Below are 12,845 nucleotides of genomic sequence, written 5' to 3'. Positions count from 1 at the left end.
AAAAGTTTGCTTATGTGCCTCACTTGAATGTCGTTTTTTGAGAGCAGGTTTTAAGCTTGAGTTTTTTTAAGTTGTGTGACGAGAACAAACAACGGTTGCGAATGATACTACAATGTGGGCTAAAAAAAAACAAATTTATGAGATGAATGAAATGTATGTGTAGGATAGAATTAATGTGAATGTCAGTAATCAGCTGCTGACACCATCTACTGCCAACAATGGACCACTGGATTGTATGCAACGAAGGGATATCCAAATTAAAGAACTTAGAACAGAAAATCCTTTTTCGAACTGTGTGAGTCAGTAGATATATATCTTATTAATCAAGCGCGAGGGCCGTACTGGGAGAATATCGGCCCGAGGTCTTGACAGTACGGACCGAGCGCAGCGAGGTCCGTACAAAAAAGACCGAGGGCCGATATTCTTCCAGTACGGTCCCGAGGAAGCTTGGTTAATAAGCGATTTATTATACGACTGAAGTTCAAAGTGACACAAGTGCGGTATCATTCGGGACCATTCGGTACAGTGCCCAGTCCAATACTGAGAGAATATTGACCGGCAATAGAGCATTTTGATTGGTTGATTTTAGTTATTGGCCCTCTGACTGCCCGAGTCGTGTAATAAATATGTTATTTACCAGACGGGTGGTCTGTATGAAAATAAAAATGTACTCAAGGCCAAGGACACAGTTCATTCCCATACGGACCGACTGGTATATTGCTTACTGTTTCCATTTTTTTCCGCTGCTTTTTTTTTCTTTCCGCTATGCTGGAAATGGAGCGGAAAACATCAAGGACCGTAGTCAGTATTGTAAGCTGGACCGGTTACGAGCGCGCCACTAGCTAGTCAGATTCGCAGTTTTACGATTCTGGCCAAATAAAATGCTTCAGAAAGAAAAAAACAAATTAGCACATTCTTCCGTTGATGTTGTTCATTTATTGTAACTTTTGTTTCTCTTGCTGTTTGAAACAACTGTTAGAAGTCAACGCAAGAGTACTGACTCCAAAGGACGATTGTGAAGTAAATTTTAGTACTATCGTATTACGCAATTATATGCGGCATGCTAAAGACGTAGTAACTGGTGTTTTTAGCCTTGTTGTAAGTGCTTAACGTGTTTCCATAAATCTGGTAGCCATTTTTGATTATAATTTAAAATATTGTCTGAATTGACTGGACCTCAAAGATGAGGTCCAAGTTACGCCGGGGTTCTCATCACAAAAAAGAGTAAGTTAGATATAGACTAAATTTTTTCCCAAGTGCCTGATCTAAATGTTGATTTGCATGGGTTTTTATTGGACACCAGCATATAATTATCCTCTTTGCTTACCATAGGTGGACGACGAAGGCTCGGGAGACGAAAATCAGGAAGTAGGTTTTTTTACAATTTGATGTTCTGGTCGTCGAAACTCCTAATTGTCTCCTCAACAGCGAAATATCGCTTTGTTTGAATAGGTGCAAATCACCCCAATCATACTTTGCTAAGAATTTTCTCAATAGAAGTTAGCAATTCCACTTTAATTTTAATATTGACTGAGGAAAATTTAATTATCAAAGAGAAGAATGAATCTCTTGGGAAAAAATTTTAATGATCTCAAGTTTTCTGGTAATAGCGAATTTACTAATTTACTGAGTGTCTTGGACATGTAGTCTACGCCTTATTGATCACCGACTATCATCATTAAAATATTATTGTTTCTAATTTTTAGGACGAATAACTATCAGATACCATGGACGACGTGTTGTAATTAGAAGAGGAAAGAGATATATCGTTCGCTTAGGCCGAAAGAAGAAGATCATTGGACGATTCGTACGTAAAATAAAAATCAAATTGTTACGAAAATACAGGAAGATAAGGCGCATTCGTCGCCGTTGGCGTGTGCGTATAAGGCGACGTTGGTGTGGTCTACGAAAACGCGGTAAGCGCTGGTTTTATCGTTGGCGGAAACGTTGGCGGAAAATAAGACGCGTTAGACTGACCTGTCGTATAAGAGGTCGAAGACGCAGAGTTCGACGCCGACGAGGAAGATGGCTCGTTCGAGTCAAAAGGCGCTGGAGACGTTGCAAGCGTCGCGTCACGAGGTACATCAAGTATCGAAGAAAGAGGGTCATCGTGAGAAGAACCAGAAAAGGGTATCGCGTACAAAGGAGAAATGGCAAATATGGGAAAACAAGGAGGTTCAGAATTACATACCGAAGTAAGTATCGAATAGGTTTTAGGGAAAAAAGAAGGGAGAAACAATAAGAAGGTAATCTTTTGAGCTAACACGCTATTCATTGAGCCACGAAATGCTTACAAAAGGCAAATGTAAACACCTCGAACACTCGTGGACCAACATCCTTGGATTGACTCCATGTGTCTCACTGAAAAAACCCAAATTGAGCAAACAAATTTTATCTGAAGCTGACATAGCAATGTGGAAGTGAAATATTGAATGTCTTACTAAACGCTGGCGTGTCTTGTATTAATGTGAATGTCAGTAATCAGCTGCTGACACCATCTGCTGCCAACAATGGACCAATGGATTGTATGTAACGAAGGGATATCCAAATTAAAGAACTTATCACTGAAAATCCTTTTTCGAACTATGTGAGTCAGTAGATGTATATATGTTATTTACCAGACGGGAGGTCCGTATGAAAAAAAAAAAATGTACTCAAGGCCAAGGACACAGTTCATTCCCGTACGGACCGACTGGTATATTGCTTACTGTTTCCAGTTTTTTCCGCTGCTTTTTTTTTCTTTCCACTATGCTGGAAATGGAGCGGAAAACATCCAGGACCGTAGTCAGTATTGTAAGCTGGACCGGTTACGAGCGCGCCACTAGCTAGTCAGATTCGCAGTTTTACGATTCTGGCCAAATAAAATGCTTCAGAAAGAAAAAAACAAATTAGCACATTCTTCCGTTGATGTTGTTCATTTATTGTAACTTAAGTTACTCTTGCTGTTTGAAACAACTGTTAGAAGTCAAGGCAAAAGAGTACCCACTCCAAAGGACGATTGTGAAATAAATTTTAGTACTATCGTATTACGCAATTACATGCGGCATGCTAAAGACGTAGTAACTGGTGTTTTTAGCCTTGTTGTAAGTGCTTAACGTGTTTCCATAAATCTGGTAGCCATTTTTGATTATAATTTAAAATATTGTCTGAATTGACTGGACCTCAAAGATGAGGTCCAAGTTACGCCGGGGTTCTCATCACAAAAAAGAGTAAGTTAGATATAGACTAAATTTTTTCCCAAGTGCCTGATCTAAATGTTGATTTGCATGGGTTTTTATTGGACACCAGCATATAATTATCCTCTTTGCTTACCATAGGTGGACGACGAAGGCTCGGGAGACGAAAATCAGGAAGTAGGTTTTTTTACAATTTGATGTTCTGGTCGTCGAAACTCCTAATTGTCTCCTCAACAGCGAAATATCGCTTTGTTTGAATAGGTGCAAATCACCCCAATCATACTTTGCTAAGAATTTTCTCAATAGAAGTTAGCAATTCCACTTTAATTTTAATATTGACTGAGGAAAGTTTAATTATCAAAGAAAAGAATGAATGTCTTGGGAAAAAATTTTAATGATCTCAAGTTTTCTGGTAATAGCGAATTTACTAATTTACTGAGTGTCTTGGACATGTAGTCTACGCCTTATTGATCACCGACTATCATCATTAAAATATTATTGTTTCTAATTTTTAGGACGAATAACTATCAGATACCATGGACGACGTGTTGTAATTAGAAGAGGAAAGAGATATATCGTTCGCTTTGGCCGAAAGAAGAAGATCATTCGACGATTCATACGTAAAATAAAAATCAAATTGTTACGAAAATACAGGAAGGTAAGGCGCATTCGTGGCCGTTGGCGTGTGCGTATAAGGCGACGTTGGTGTGGTCTACGAAAACGCGGTAAGCGCTGGTTTTATCGTTGGCGGAAACGTTGGCGGAAAATAAGACGCGTTAGACTGACCTGTCGTATAAGAGGTCGAAGACGCAGAGTTCGACGCCGACGAGGAAGATGGCTCGTTCGAGTCAAAAGGCGCTGGAGACGTTGCAAGCGTCGCGTCACGAGGTACATCAAGTATCGAAGAAAGAGGGTCATCGTGAGAAGAACCAGAAAAGGGTATCGCGTACAAAGGAGAAATGGCAAATATGGGAAAACAAGGAGGTTCAGAATTACATACCGACGTAAGTATCGAATAGGTTTTAGGGAAAAAAGAAGGGAGAAACAATAAGAAGGTAATCTTTTGAGCTAACACGCTATTCATTGAGCCACGAAATGCTTACAAAAGGCAAATGTAAACACCTCGAACACTCGTGGACCAACATCCTTGGATTGACTCCATGTGTCTCACTGAAAAAACCCAAATTGAGCGAACAAATTTTATCTGAAGGAGGCATAGCAATGTGGAAGTTATATTGAATGTCTTACTGAACACTGGCGTGTCCTGTATGTTCTTTTAGGTAAACCAGGAAAAGTAGAAGAAAAAATTGTTAGTTAGAGGACTTAATCCTACTTGTAGGTGTGGCAAGTGCTTGCTAATCTCAACAACTTACATATTTTTGCTTTACTCTAATAGTGACGTTTTGATGTGTTTAAGGTTACGGAAGAAAGAACCGTAGAATAATAAGACGGAAACGACGACGAATCCGACGAAGAAATCGTCGTAGAAGACGTCGAAAACGGAGGTATCGAAGACGAAAAATAAGGAGAAGGAGAAGGCGACGCAGGAGACGAAAACGTGAGTGATCTTTTTTGGGGAGGTCACAATTTCTTTTAAGATGTCACCTAACCATCTTTCAGGAAGGTGTGCGTCCGGATGAAATACACTTAAGAAAGAATGATGGAATTTTTTTCTTTTGTGCTGCGATGGTTGTAGTGTTAGTATGCCTCAAAAACGACTGAAATGTCTTCTGAAGTTTATGTAATTACCTGCCATTCCCATTTCCCGTGACATAATGCAGTAAGATGTGTACAACTTAAAGACACTGTAGTGCAACAGTGAGAAGCCTTGATTTTTTTAATGAGTCAGGTGCGTTATTTTAATAATGATAATGATGATGATGATAATGATAATGATAATGATAATTTAATATTTATTTTGCGCAAATTAACATGTGGATATGATCAAATTTGCATCCCGACACTTTTCGGGGGACTTTGGCCGGACTGCATCAGCAGTTTACAAACAATCGAAGGAAATTGTTTACAAACAATCGATGTTCATACCGTTTTGCTTTTAGGAAGGACACTCGTTGTTTACCGCGGACGTCGTAGGCCAATAAGAAGAAGGCCAATATTAGGGCTCACTTGGAGGAGAAAGGTGAGGCCACTGGCTCGCCTGACAGTTTACGTCAGGGGAAAGTACAGGCCACTCAAGAAAAGAGGTCGATATTGGTATACATTCATCACCCCACGATGGGTTAGAGTCACCAGAGGAAAGAGTGTTTGGTTTTACCGTTACGGACGTCGCTGGTTCAAAATCAAACCCGTCAGGCTTTCTGCGCGTGTTAGACGTAGGCGATGCCTTATACGACCTCGTGGACGTAGGCTGTACGCTCGCATCGGGAGGCGTTACAAGCGTGTAAAAACACGATTCATACGCTATGTCCGTTTCAAAGGAAAACGATTTAGAGTCAAGAGAAAAGGGAGGAAGGTTATACTCATCCGTAAAGGAAGACGGACTCGACCTCTGGGAGTAATACGTTTCCGTAAGTGAAAGATTGTTTTTTTGACATACGAACGAGCTCAGTTTACTATAGCTCGGTTTTCAAATGTGTCGTTCTGATGATAAGCACTCTCGTTAAAGTTTAAATGAAAGTTTACCATATCCCCGATTTCAAAACTTTCTTGGAAGAGTTAGCCAATTTTCAGTAGCCCGCTATCTGCGTTAGCTTGAAATAAAGGGTTGGTGATAGATATTGAGAAACTTCGGAAACAACCAAACAAATTTTTGTTCATGAGAGGTCCCTTTACTTAATGAGTTAAATCCTTTAGTACATTAGAAATTCTGACAATAGTTGTTTGAGAATGGAATCGTTATGTTTTACACTTTCGCCCAATTGAACGGGTCTTGTCGAAACTTTGATGAGGTTCGATGAAAGAAGTCGTAGACTGACAACACTGCCATGCAGAACATTGTAATGCATCGTTTATGACTCTAGCTAACGTTAAAGTTTAGAAACTGTTTTCACACCAAAAGCATAGATATTGCAATCTGTCCGTGGTTGAGGAATCAGATTTTTGATGTAAAGGTCGTTGGGTAAAGTTCATTAGTTTCCAGTAGTTTTTTGTTGAAGGAAAGTCAAATGATTCCTAATATCCTCCATTTGTTTTTGCACTTACAGACAAGAGTCTTGCCACATTAAAACCGCATAGAAAGCGATTTTACTAATAGAAACGTATTTATAATTGTAGGACGTTATAGCCGAAAACTTGTACGAAGGAGGAGAAGAAGGAGAGTGCGCAGAATCAGACGTCGGCGGCGAAGGGTGATCAGAAGAATCAGGCGGTACTTCAAACGAAAGCGACGGCGAAGACGAAGAATACACAAGCGACGGGGACGAAGAGGTCGTCGAGTACGAAGTACGTAGTTTTATTATTCCAGACCTGTTGTAAATTCCGAAAAGTTACCCTCCCTTGAGTGAATACCTCCTGAACATTTCCTTAGAATGATGACCTTAACCCTTTCCCCCCTGCTTCCCTGTTGCGGGAAAATCAAGAATAACAGCTTCTTCCTTGAATCAGTCTACCCACCCCTCCCTTACCCTTTTATAAAAGGGAGACGGTAAAAGAAAAAAAGACAGAAAGGAAGGCTAAAAAGAAGACGACGAATAGGAAGAAGAAGACCAGACTTGTCTTCAGCGTTGATCTAGCGGCATTTTTTTACTGTCAATCATAACGTGAATCATAAATGACATCAGCGAGGGGCAACTTACCTTACGCAAGAAGTCACATTTGTCAAGTAATCATGAAAATTGCTCAGTTTATTTACGTTTTAATTCTTCTTTGATAGGGATACTCAGAGTGAGAGTGGAAAGTCAAGGCTATGTTGATAAAAAACGCGGACGCACTTTGCACGGACGCTCGCGGGCCTACATCAGAGTCAATGGGAGAGATTATTCTCTACACAGGCGTGGTTTTAATATTGTTCTTGTTAGCCATAAAACTGGTAAGAAACTGAGTTTCTTTTATTTTTTTCATGTACCAGCTGACACTACTGTATTTTAGTTGTCAAATTTTCGCATTTGGACGCCGAGCGACGATATGTTTCCGTAATAATAATAACAATAATAATAATAATAATAATAATAATTTAATATTTATATTGCGCAAATTAACATGTGGATATGATCAAATGCGCATCACAAAACTTTTCGGGGGACTTTGGCCGGACTGCATCAGCAGTTTACAAACAATCGAAGGAAGCTTATTTGAAGATGCCCCCTCCCCCCCCCCCCCCAATTCCCAATAAACAGGCCAGACCACATCACAGTAATCTCGTGAGTGGGTTCCTTAACGTCCCCTGCCTAACCAAATTAACTATTTGATAGATGCAGGAGACGGAGTAGTATCTTAATTCCAGTGGTATCTTAATCTACATACTTTTCTGGGTATCATGTTTTCAGCTGTCAAGGTCAGTTATAATTCCTGGGCTGTTAAAGTGAAAATCTCAGAGATACCTACTCTGAACAGAAAGCATGCATGGTCTCACCATGTATTATGGAGCACTTTTCGCCGGAGTCTAGTAATAGAAAAAATCAACTAGATTGCAAAAGCCACTCAAAACAAATGTAAAAGATCATAAGTAGCAAAAAGGAACTCCAATCAAAAATATTATGGCTTAGGAAACTCCCGCTACTGTCTCGACCAATCATATTCAAAACTTGATTGGCTTAGAAAACTGCTCCAAGCGCGGGAAAAAGCGGGTGACAGAGACGCTTTTCATTAGTCGAAAGAGTGGCGCGAGTTTGCTATACCGAGGAGCAGGGATGGCGTAGTGGTGAGAGCGCTCGCCTCCCACCACTGTGGCCCGGGTTCGATTCCCGAACCTGGCGTCACGTGCGAGTTGAGTTTGTTGGTTCTCGTCCTTGCTTCGATGGTTTTTTTCCGGGTCCTCCGTTTTTCCTCCCTCCGCAAAAACCAACATTCCAAATTCCAATTCGATCTGGAAACAGTGGACAAGAAGAGCCACCTAGCAGAATGTCCATTGCTAAATTATTATTTATTTATTAGTTGGTTATTAGTTATTTAAGCCAATCACCAAGGAAAGTGAAGCAAAAACCCACGTGATTCTGGATTACTTTTGACACTGAATTAAAAATTGCTCTAAGGCTAAATCGTAGACGTCTTTGGGTTTAAGGATCTCATTGACCTTGGATGACACGAGACATACGTTCTTAGGGCGCGCACATAAACAGACCTGCTTGAGTCTTAAAAGTTGAGGAAAGGCGAACATCTATTGACAAACTAAGAAGAATTGAGATTAATAGTACGCGAAACTATTATTGGAACGTTCTTGGTGGTCTCTCCTGAGTCAGTAATAATTCCTAAGCGTATTTTTACCTCAGGAACTAACCTTCAAATACAAAATCTTGACTGCAAAATGACAAAATACTTGAAATTGAAAAAATTGTGCTCACTTGAACCTTAGGTTCTAATTATCTACACAAAGTTTAGCATTTGTTTTACAAAACCGCGTCTTAAACAACCCTCCATTTAGCTAAACTTTTATCTAAAAATTTATTTTTGTGAATGGTGTAAAGAGGTAAAGAGGGCCAAGAGCTAACAGTGGAAGGACATTTATTTAATTACATTAACCCTCTTATAGAGAAAACCTGAAGCCAACTTATTGCGTAAAACCGTGGTTTGGTTAGACTTCGCGTTAATAACCAGCTCTAAGCAATTGAATACTTCACAGTAGTTATATTGTTCAAGTTTAAATTCCTTTGCACCTGGCACGACGCTTATATATCTTCATAGCTAAAAGACAACTGAATTTGCAATCTGGTTATGACCAACAGGTCGTGTTTTGAAAAGAGGATATTTTGACACCCATGCCAGCCGTTATCAAGCAAAGAGATTCAAGAAGTTTATTTACAGCATCAGACGCCGGTATGTTGCGTTAACCTAAGTTAAAGTTATCGAGTTTCCAACAGTTTATATTGTATTTATCTCTACAAGTAGGGAAAGAGGTTCTGCCAGACATTCAATGATTTTTGTTCCATTGCCAACCGCTTGCGTTCTGCTATAACATGAATTTGTTTTCATTTATTGGATATTCTTCTCCCTTTTTTGGAAACCGTTAGGTTTTTTGGTTTAATTTCTGTTTGATTGCAATTTCGGATTATGGCTTGAAGCAGGACTTTCTTACTGCCTATTCCAATGCGATTGGAAGTTGCTTTTGGGATCAAAAATTTCCGAGAACTTGTCATCGATAACTAAGAGAGGTCGTTAAAATAACGAGAAAAAGCTAAAGCCAGGAAAAATCAAGTAAGAGTCGTGTGGAATCTGAAACTATTTCATCTATTACCTCAGCCATTTCGCTTATCCGTACTTCTAACTTAATTTTTTTCCCTCTCATCTCTCACCTTTATTCTCAAATGGTCCCCAAGAGGGCCTCGTAACCCAACGGATCCTACCTGTATTTTATTACCGAGTCTTTCAACTGAAATCTTTGGTAAATTTCTCAGGACGATTGTGTTACTTGCCATCCAAGATGAAGCATATCGGTTTGGAAAATATTACAAGTACGTCCTTAGAAGGCTTAACATCGACCCACGCAGAATAATACTCAGTTACAGAAGTAGTCTTGCCTTGATCGGCTTTGTTGGTCGGCGCAGACCATATTGGCTTAAATATATGAGTCGACCTCAAAAACGTGGCCCAAGTTACGCAGTCTCTCATATCCCACTTCGCCAAGGTATGTTGAAGTTAGCAGGTATTTAGAAACAGTCGCAATTGAATAATTTTGAAAGAAAGAACCGCTTAGACACTTGGCCTTTTTAATTACAGCAGGACACAGTGAACGCGACGTCATAACTGTGTTTATAGGCTCTTCTCAAAACACACCCAGTGAATTATGAGAGCGCGCCTACAGTTTTGAATATTTTGTAAATGTTGGTATATCTCTCGACTCAAGAGCAAGAGTCGAAGCTACGTTTTTTGTAAGAAGCATGGACGTGCTTTGGAGGGATGCTCGCGCCCGAACTACGTTGCGTCGGTGGAAGGAACGTTTTGTCTCCTCAGACATACAAGTTACATGAAAGGGCGTACACCCCGAAAGTTCTTGTTATAAAAATGCTTATTGTTTCTCATCGTGGTTTTACAGATAAATAAACATAGAACTATACATCGTAAGTGGATTGCTTGATATTGCTTGATAACGACTGTACTGTCGGGAAAAAAATCGAGTCACATTCCTTCCACCCCCCTCCCCCCCCCCCCCCCCCCACCACCAATTGAGTGAACCAAAAGTAATTTTTTTCTATGTACAAATTCATTCAAACGACCAACTGTCGATAGAATTCCAGTTCTCGATGGACTTGGTGACCGAGATAGTTTATCATTCCTACATGGCCAGACTTCATTCATTCTTTAAAATTGAGATTGCAGTAATAAGGAATAGAAAACTACTCTCTGCTTCATTTCTTCTGGAAGAAATCATGCAATTCGCAGATTCATAACCCTAGGTTTTTTTTCTTTTGGGGTGTCGCAACTCCCTTCTGAACTCTCACCAGGAAGAGCAAAAGAAAAGGGAACCTGCATAATCACTTAATTTAACTTTTAACTTCTTTTGATGATATTTTACATAATAAAACCAACAAGAATTAGTTAACTCTTCGGTTTGTAGATTGCTGTAATCATAAAAGTATATAAACCTCTAGCTGAGATTCACCTCCTACTTATCACAGCCCAGCAAAATACTGATCTCTGAATCGAATCGTTGATGAAATTTCTATAGGAGCTTCGAGAGGGGTAAGACGAAGAAGGAGAAGACGGCGAAGGGTAAGAAGGCGAAAGAGGAGGAGACGAAGAAGGCAAAGAAGGCGACGTAGATTGAGGCGAAGAAAGAATCGTCGAAAAAGAAGAAGAAGAAGACGCCAAAGGAGACGACGAACAAAACGATGTAAGTTTTTATCATTAACCTTCGGGTATATTTACACTTGTACTTATACTGTGAAAACAAATGTTCAAGAAGCTTTCTTCGCAGAAAAAGCTTAACTTCTGGGATTGTTATCTAGAAATGATATTTTTTTACAACAAATTTCCAACGTTCCATGGCTCCATTCCTCGAGAGGAAATCAGATTTCTCCTTAGTCCTTCATTCTTGAGAATGATGAATAGAATGTTTCTCTAGCCGACGACTGTGTTTAAAAATTACCACTTTTCTTATCCCACATCTTCCCCTTTTTTCGCCTCATTGAGTTGACAAAATCATATATAGAAAGTAATCTTAGTGACTTAAAATGTGCCGAGGAATCCCAACAGAAACCACCACGCCCCTGTTGTTCGAGGGGCAGATAACACTCTGCACTGAAAAAATCTCTATCCGACGCCTAGCGCGGTACAAATTAAATTAATAGCACCTGCATGTAACTGTGACTATCACTTTAGTCCTTAAATGATCGCAAGTATTGTTCGGTGTGTACTTCTAACTTCATGTCCGATAAAATGTTAACGTAGTTTAAATCTGGCATGACTTCGTGTGTTTGAGTACATTTTTGTTACTGAGGAGAGCTCAATTTGCTAAAGATTGAATGTGATGAACACTGATCCAGTCCTGGACTTATCCCTTGATCACATGCTTTGGTACCATTTGATGTTCCTAGCTAAAACATAGGAAAATCTTTTCATCTACAGATATCTTCAAATACGGCGGTCGGCGACGTGTAGTGCGCACAACGCGAAAGTACGTTTGCAGGCTAAAGGGCAGGAGATATCCCATTCTCGGGTTCAAAAGGCGCTTAAGGATACTTATAAGAAGGAAATGGTGCAGGATTAGACGAAAAGGTCGACGATGGAGAGTACGCATTAAGCGGCGATGGTGCCGTCTGAAGAAACGAGGTAGAAAGTGGATCTACAGACTCAAAAGAAGATGGTTGCGTCTCAGACGTGTCAGGCTTAGAGTCCGCATCAAGCGTAGATACTACCGTGTGAGACACCGAAGAGGACGTTGGTCATTTAGGTTCAAGAAGGGATGGAAAGGAATAAGGCGAAGGCGTTTAGCTTATTTCCGCTTTAAAGGACGCAAGCGCTATGTGAGGATTGGACGAAGAAAAATAACCTATAAACGAAAAAGATTCCGGTTCATAAGACGAATTATTCGTCGTAAAAAAGGTAATTACTTTTATAGGTGGTTGAGTGTTAACTACGTGGAGGGCAATGAGTCCTAGAATTTGCCCGGATTTTTTAGGACCTAAGACTCAGCCGATGTTCAGGGTGAAACATAAAATACCCAGGTGAAATTGAATACTATCTTCCTTCCAACGTGTCAGTGCTGGTCAATACTTTGTTGACCCAATTTTGTAGTGATTATTTTTTGAAACTATCTTCAGTCAATACCTTAGAGTCTTATCTGCTTTGCGAGTCTACATATAATATAACCGCAAGGTTTTTATGACAGGTCAGTTGCCAATTTGTGATGTTCTAGTCGTCTTTCAGTAGCAATGAGAGCTTCAGTAATAGAAAAATGATGCTCTGGTGAATCCTGTGCGTCGCACTACATCCAAAAGATACTGGTCATTTACTTGGCTTCGTCTCGGGGAACAGTTAGGGTCTCGAGGAGCAGATCTCATTGTTTCCCTATGGGCAGGTCATTAACTACTTATTGTCCATAAGTTGGTAGAAATA

The 12,845-nt window shown here is 40.0% G+C and overlaps 1 protein-coding gene across 2 annotated transcripts in view; it reads left to right on the top strand.

Annotated features, from left to right (window-relative positions):
- The window catches only part of LOC111321990 (uncharacterized), an 83,060-nt gene that overhangs the window by 15,827 nt on the left and 54,388 nt on the right, over window positions 1–12,845 (top strand). For both annotated transcript variants that reach the window (XM_088735269.1, XM_088735271.1), the window contains exons 20-31: window positions 1,333–1,368; window positions 1,707–2,195; window positions 3,318–3,353; window positions 3,692–4,180; window positions 4,594–4,734; window positions 5,237–5,704; window positions 6,411–6,578; window positions 7,009–7,164; window positions 9,017–9,107; window positions 9,686–9,915; window positions 10,957–11,121; window positions 11,856–12,332. In XM_088735269.1, the coding sequence (XP_088591395.1) occupies window positions 1,333–1,368; window positions 1,707–2,195; window positions 3,318–3,353; window positions 3,692–4,180; window positions 4,594–4,734; window positions 5,237–5,704; window positions 6,411–6,578; window positions 7,009–7,164; window positions 9,017–9,107; window positions 9,686–9,915; window positions 10,957–11,121; window positions 11,856–12,332 (2,946 nt within the window). The remainder of the gene's footprint in view (window positions 1–1,332; window positions 1,369–1,706; window positions 2,196–3,317; window positions 3,354–3,691; window positions 4,181–4,593; window positions 4,735–5,236; window positions 5,705–6,410; window positions 6,579–7,008; window positions 7,165–9,016; window positions 9,108–9,685; window positions 9,916–10,956; window positions 11,122–11,855; window positions 12,333–12,845) is intronic.

Source organism: Stylophora pistillata, chromosome 1 (assembly GCF_964205215.1).
Source record: "Stylophora pistillata chromosome 1, jaStyPist1.2, whole genome shotgun sequence".
Lineage (NCBI taxonomy): Eukaryota > Metazoa > Cnidaria > Anthozoa > Scleractinia > Pocilloporidae > Stylophora > Stylophora pistillata.
Note: the sequence above shows the minus strand (reverse complement) of the source record. Positions and strands in the feature narration are given on the sequence as shown.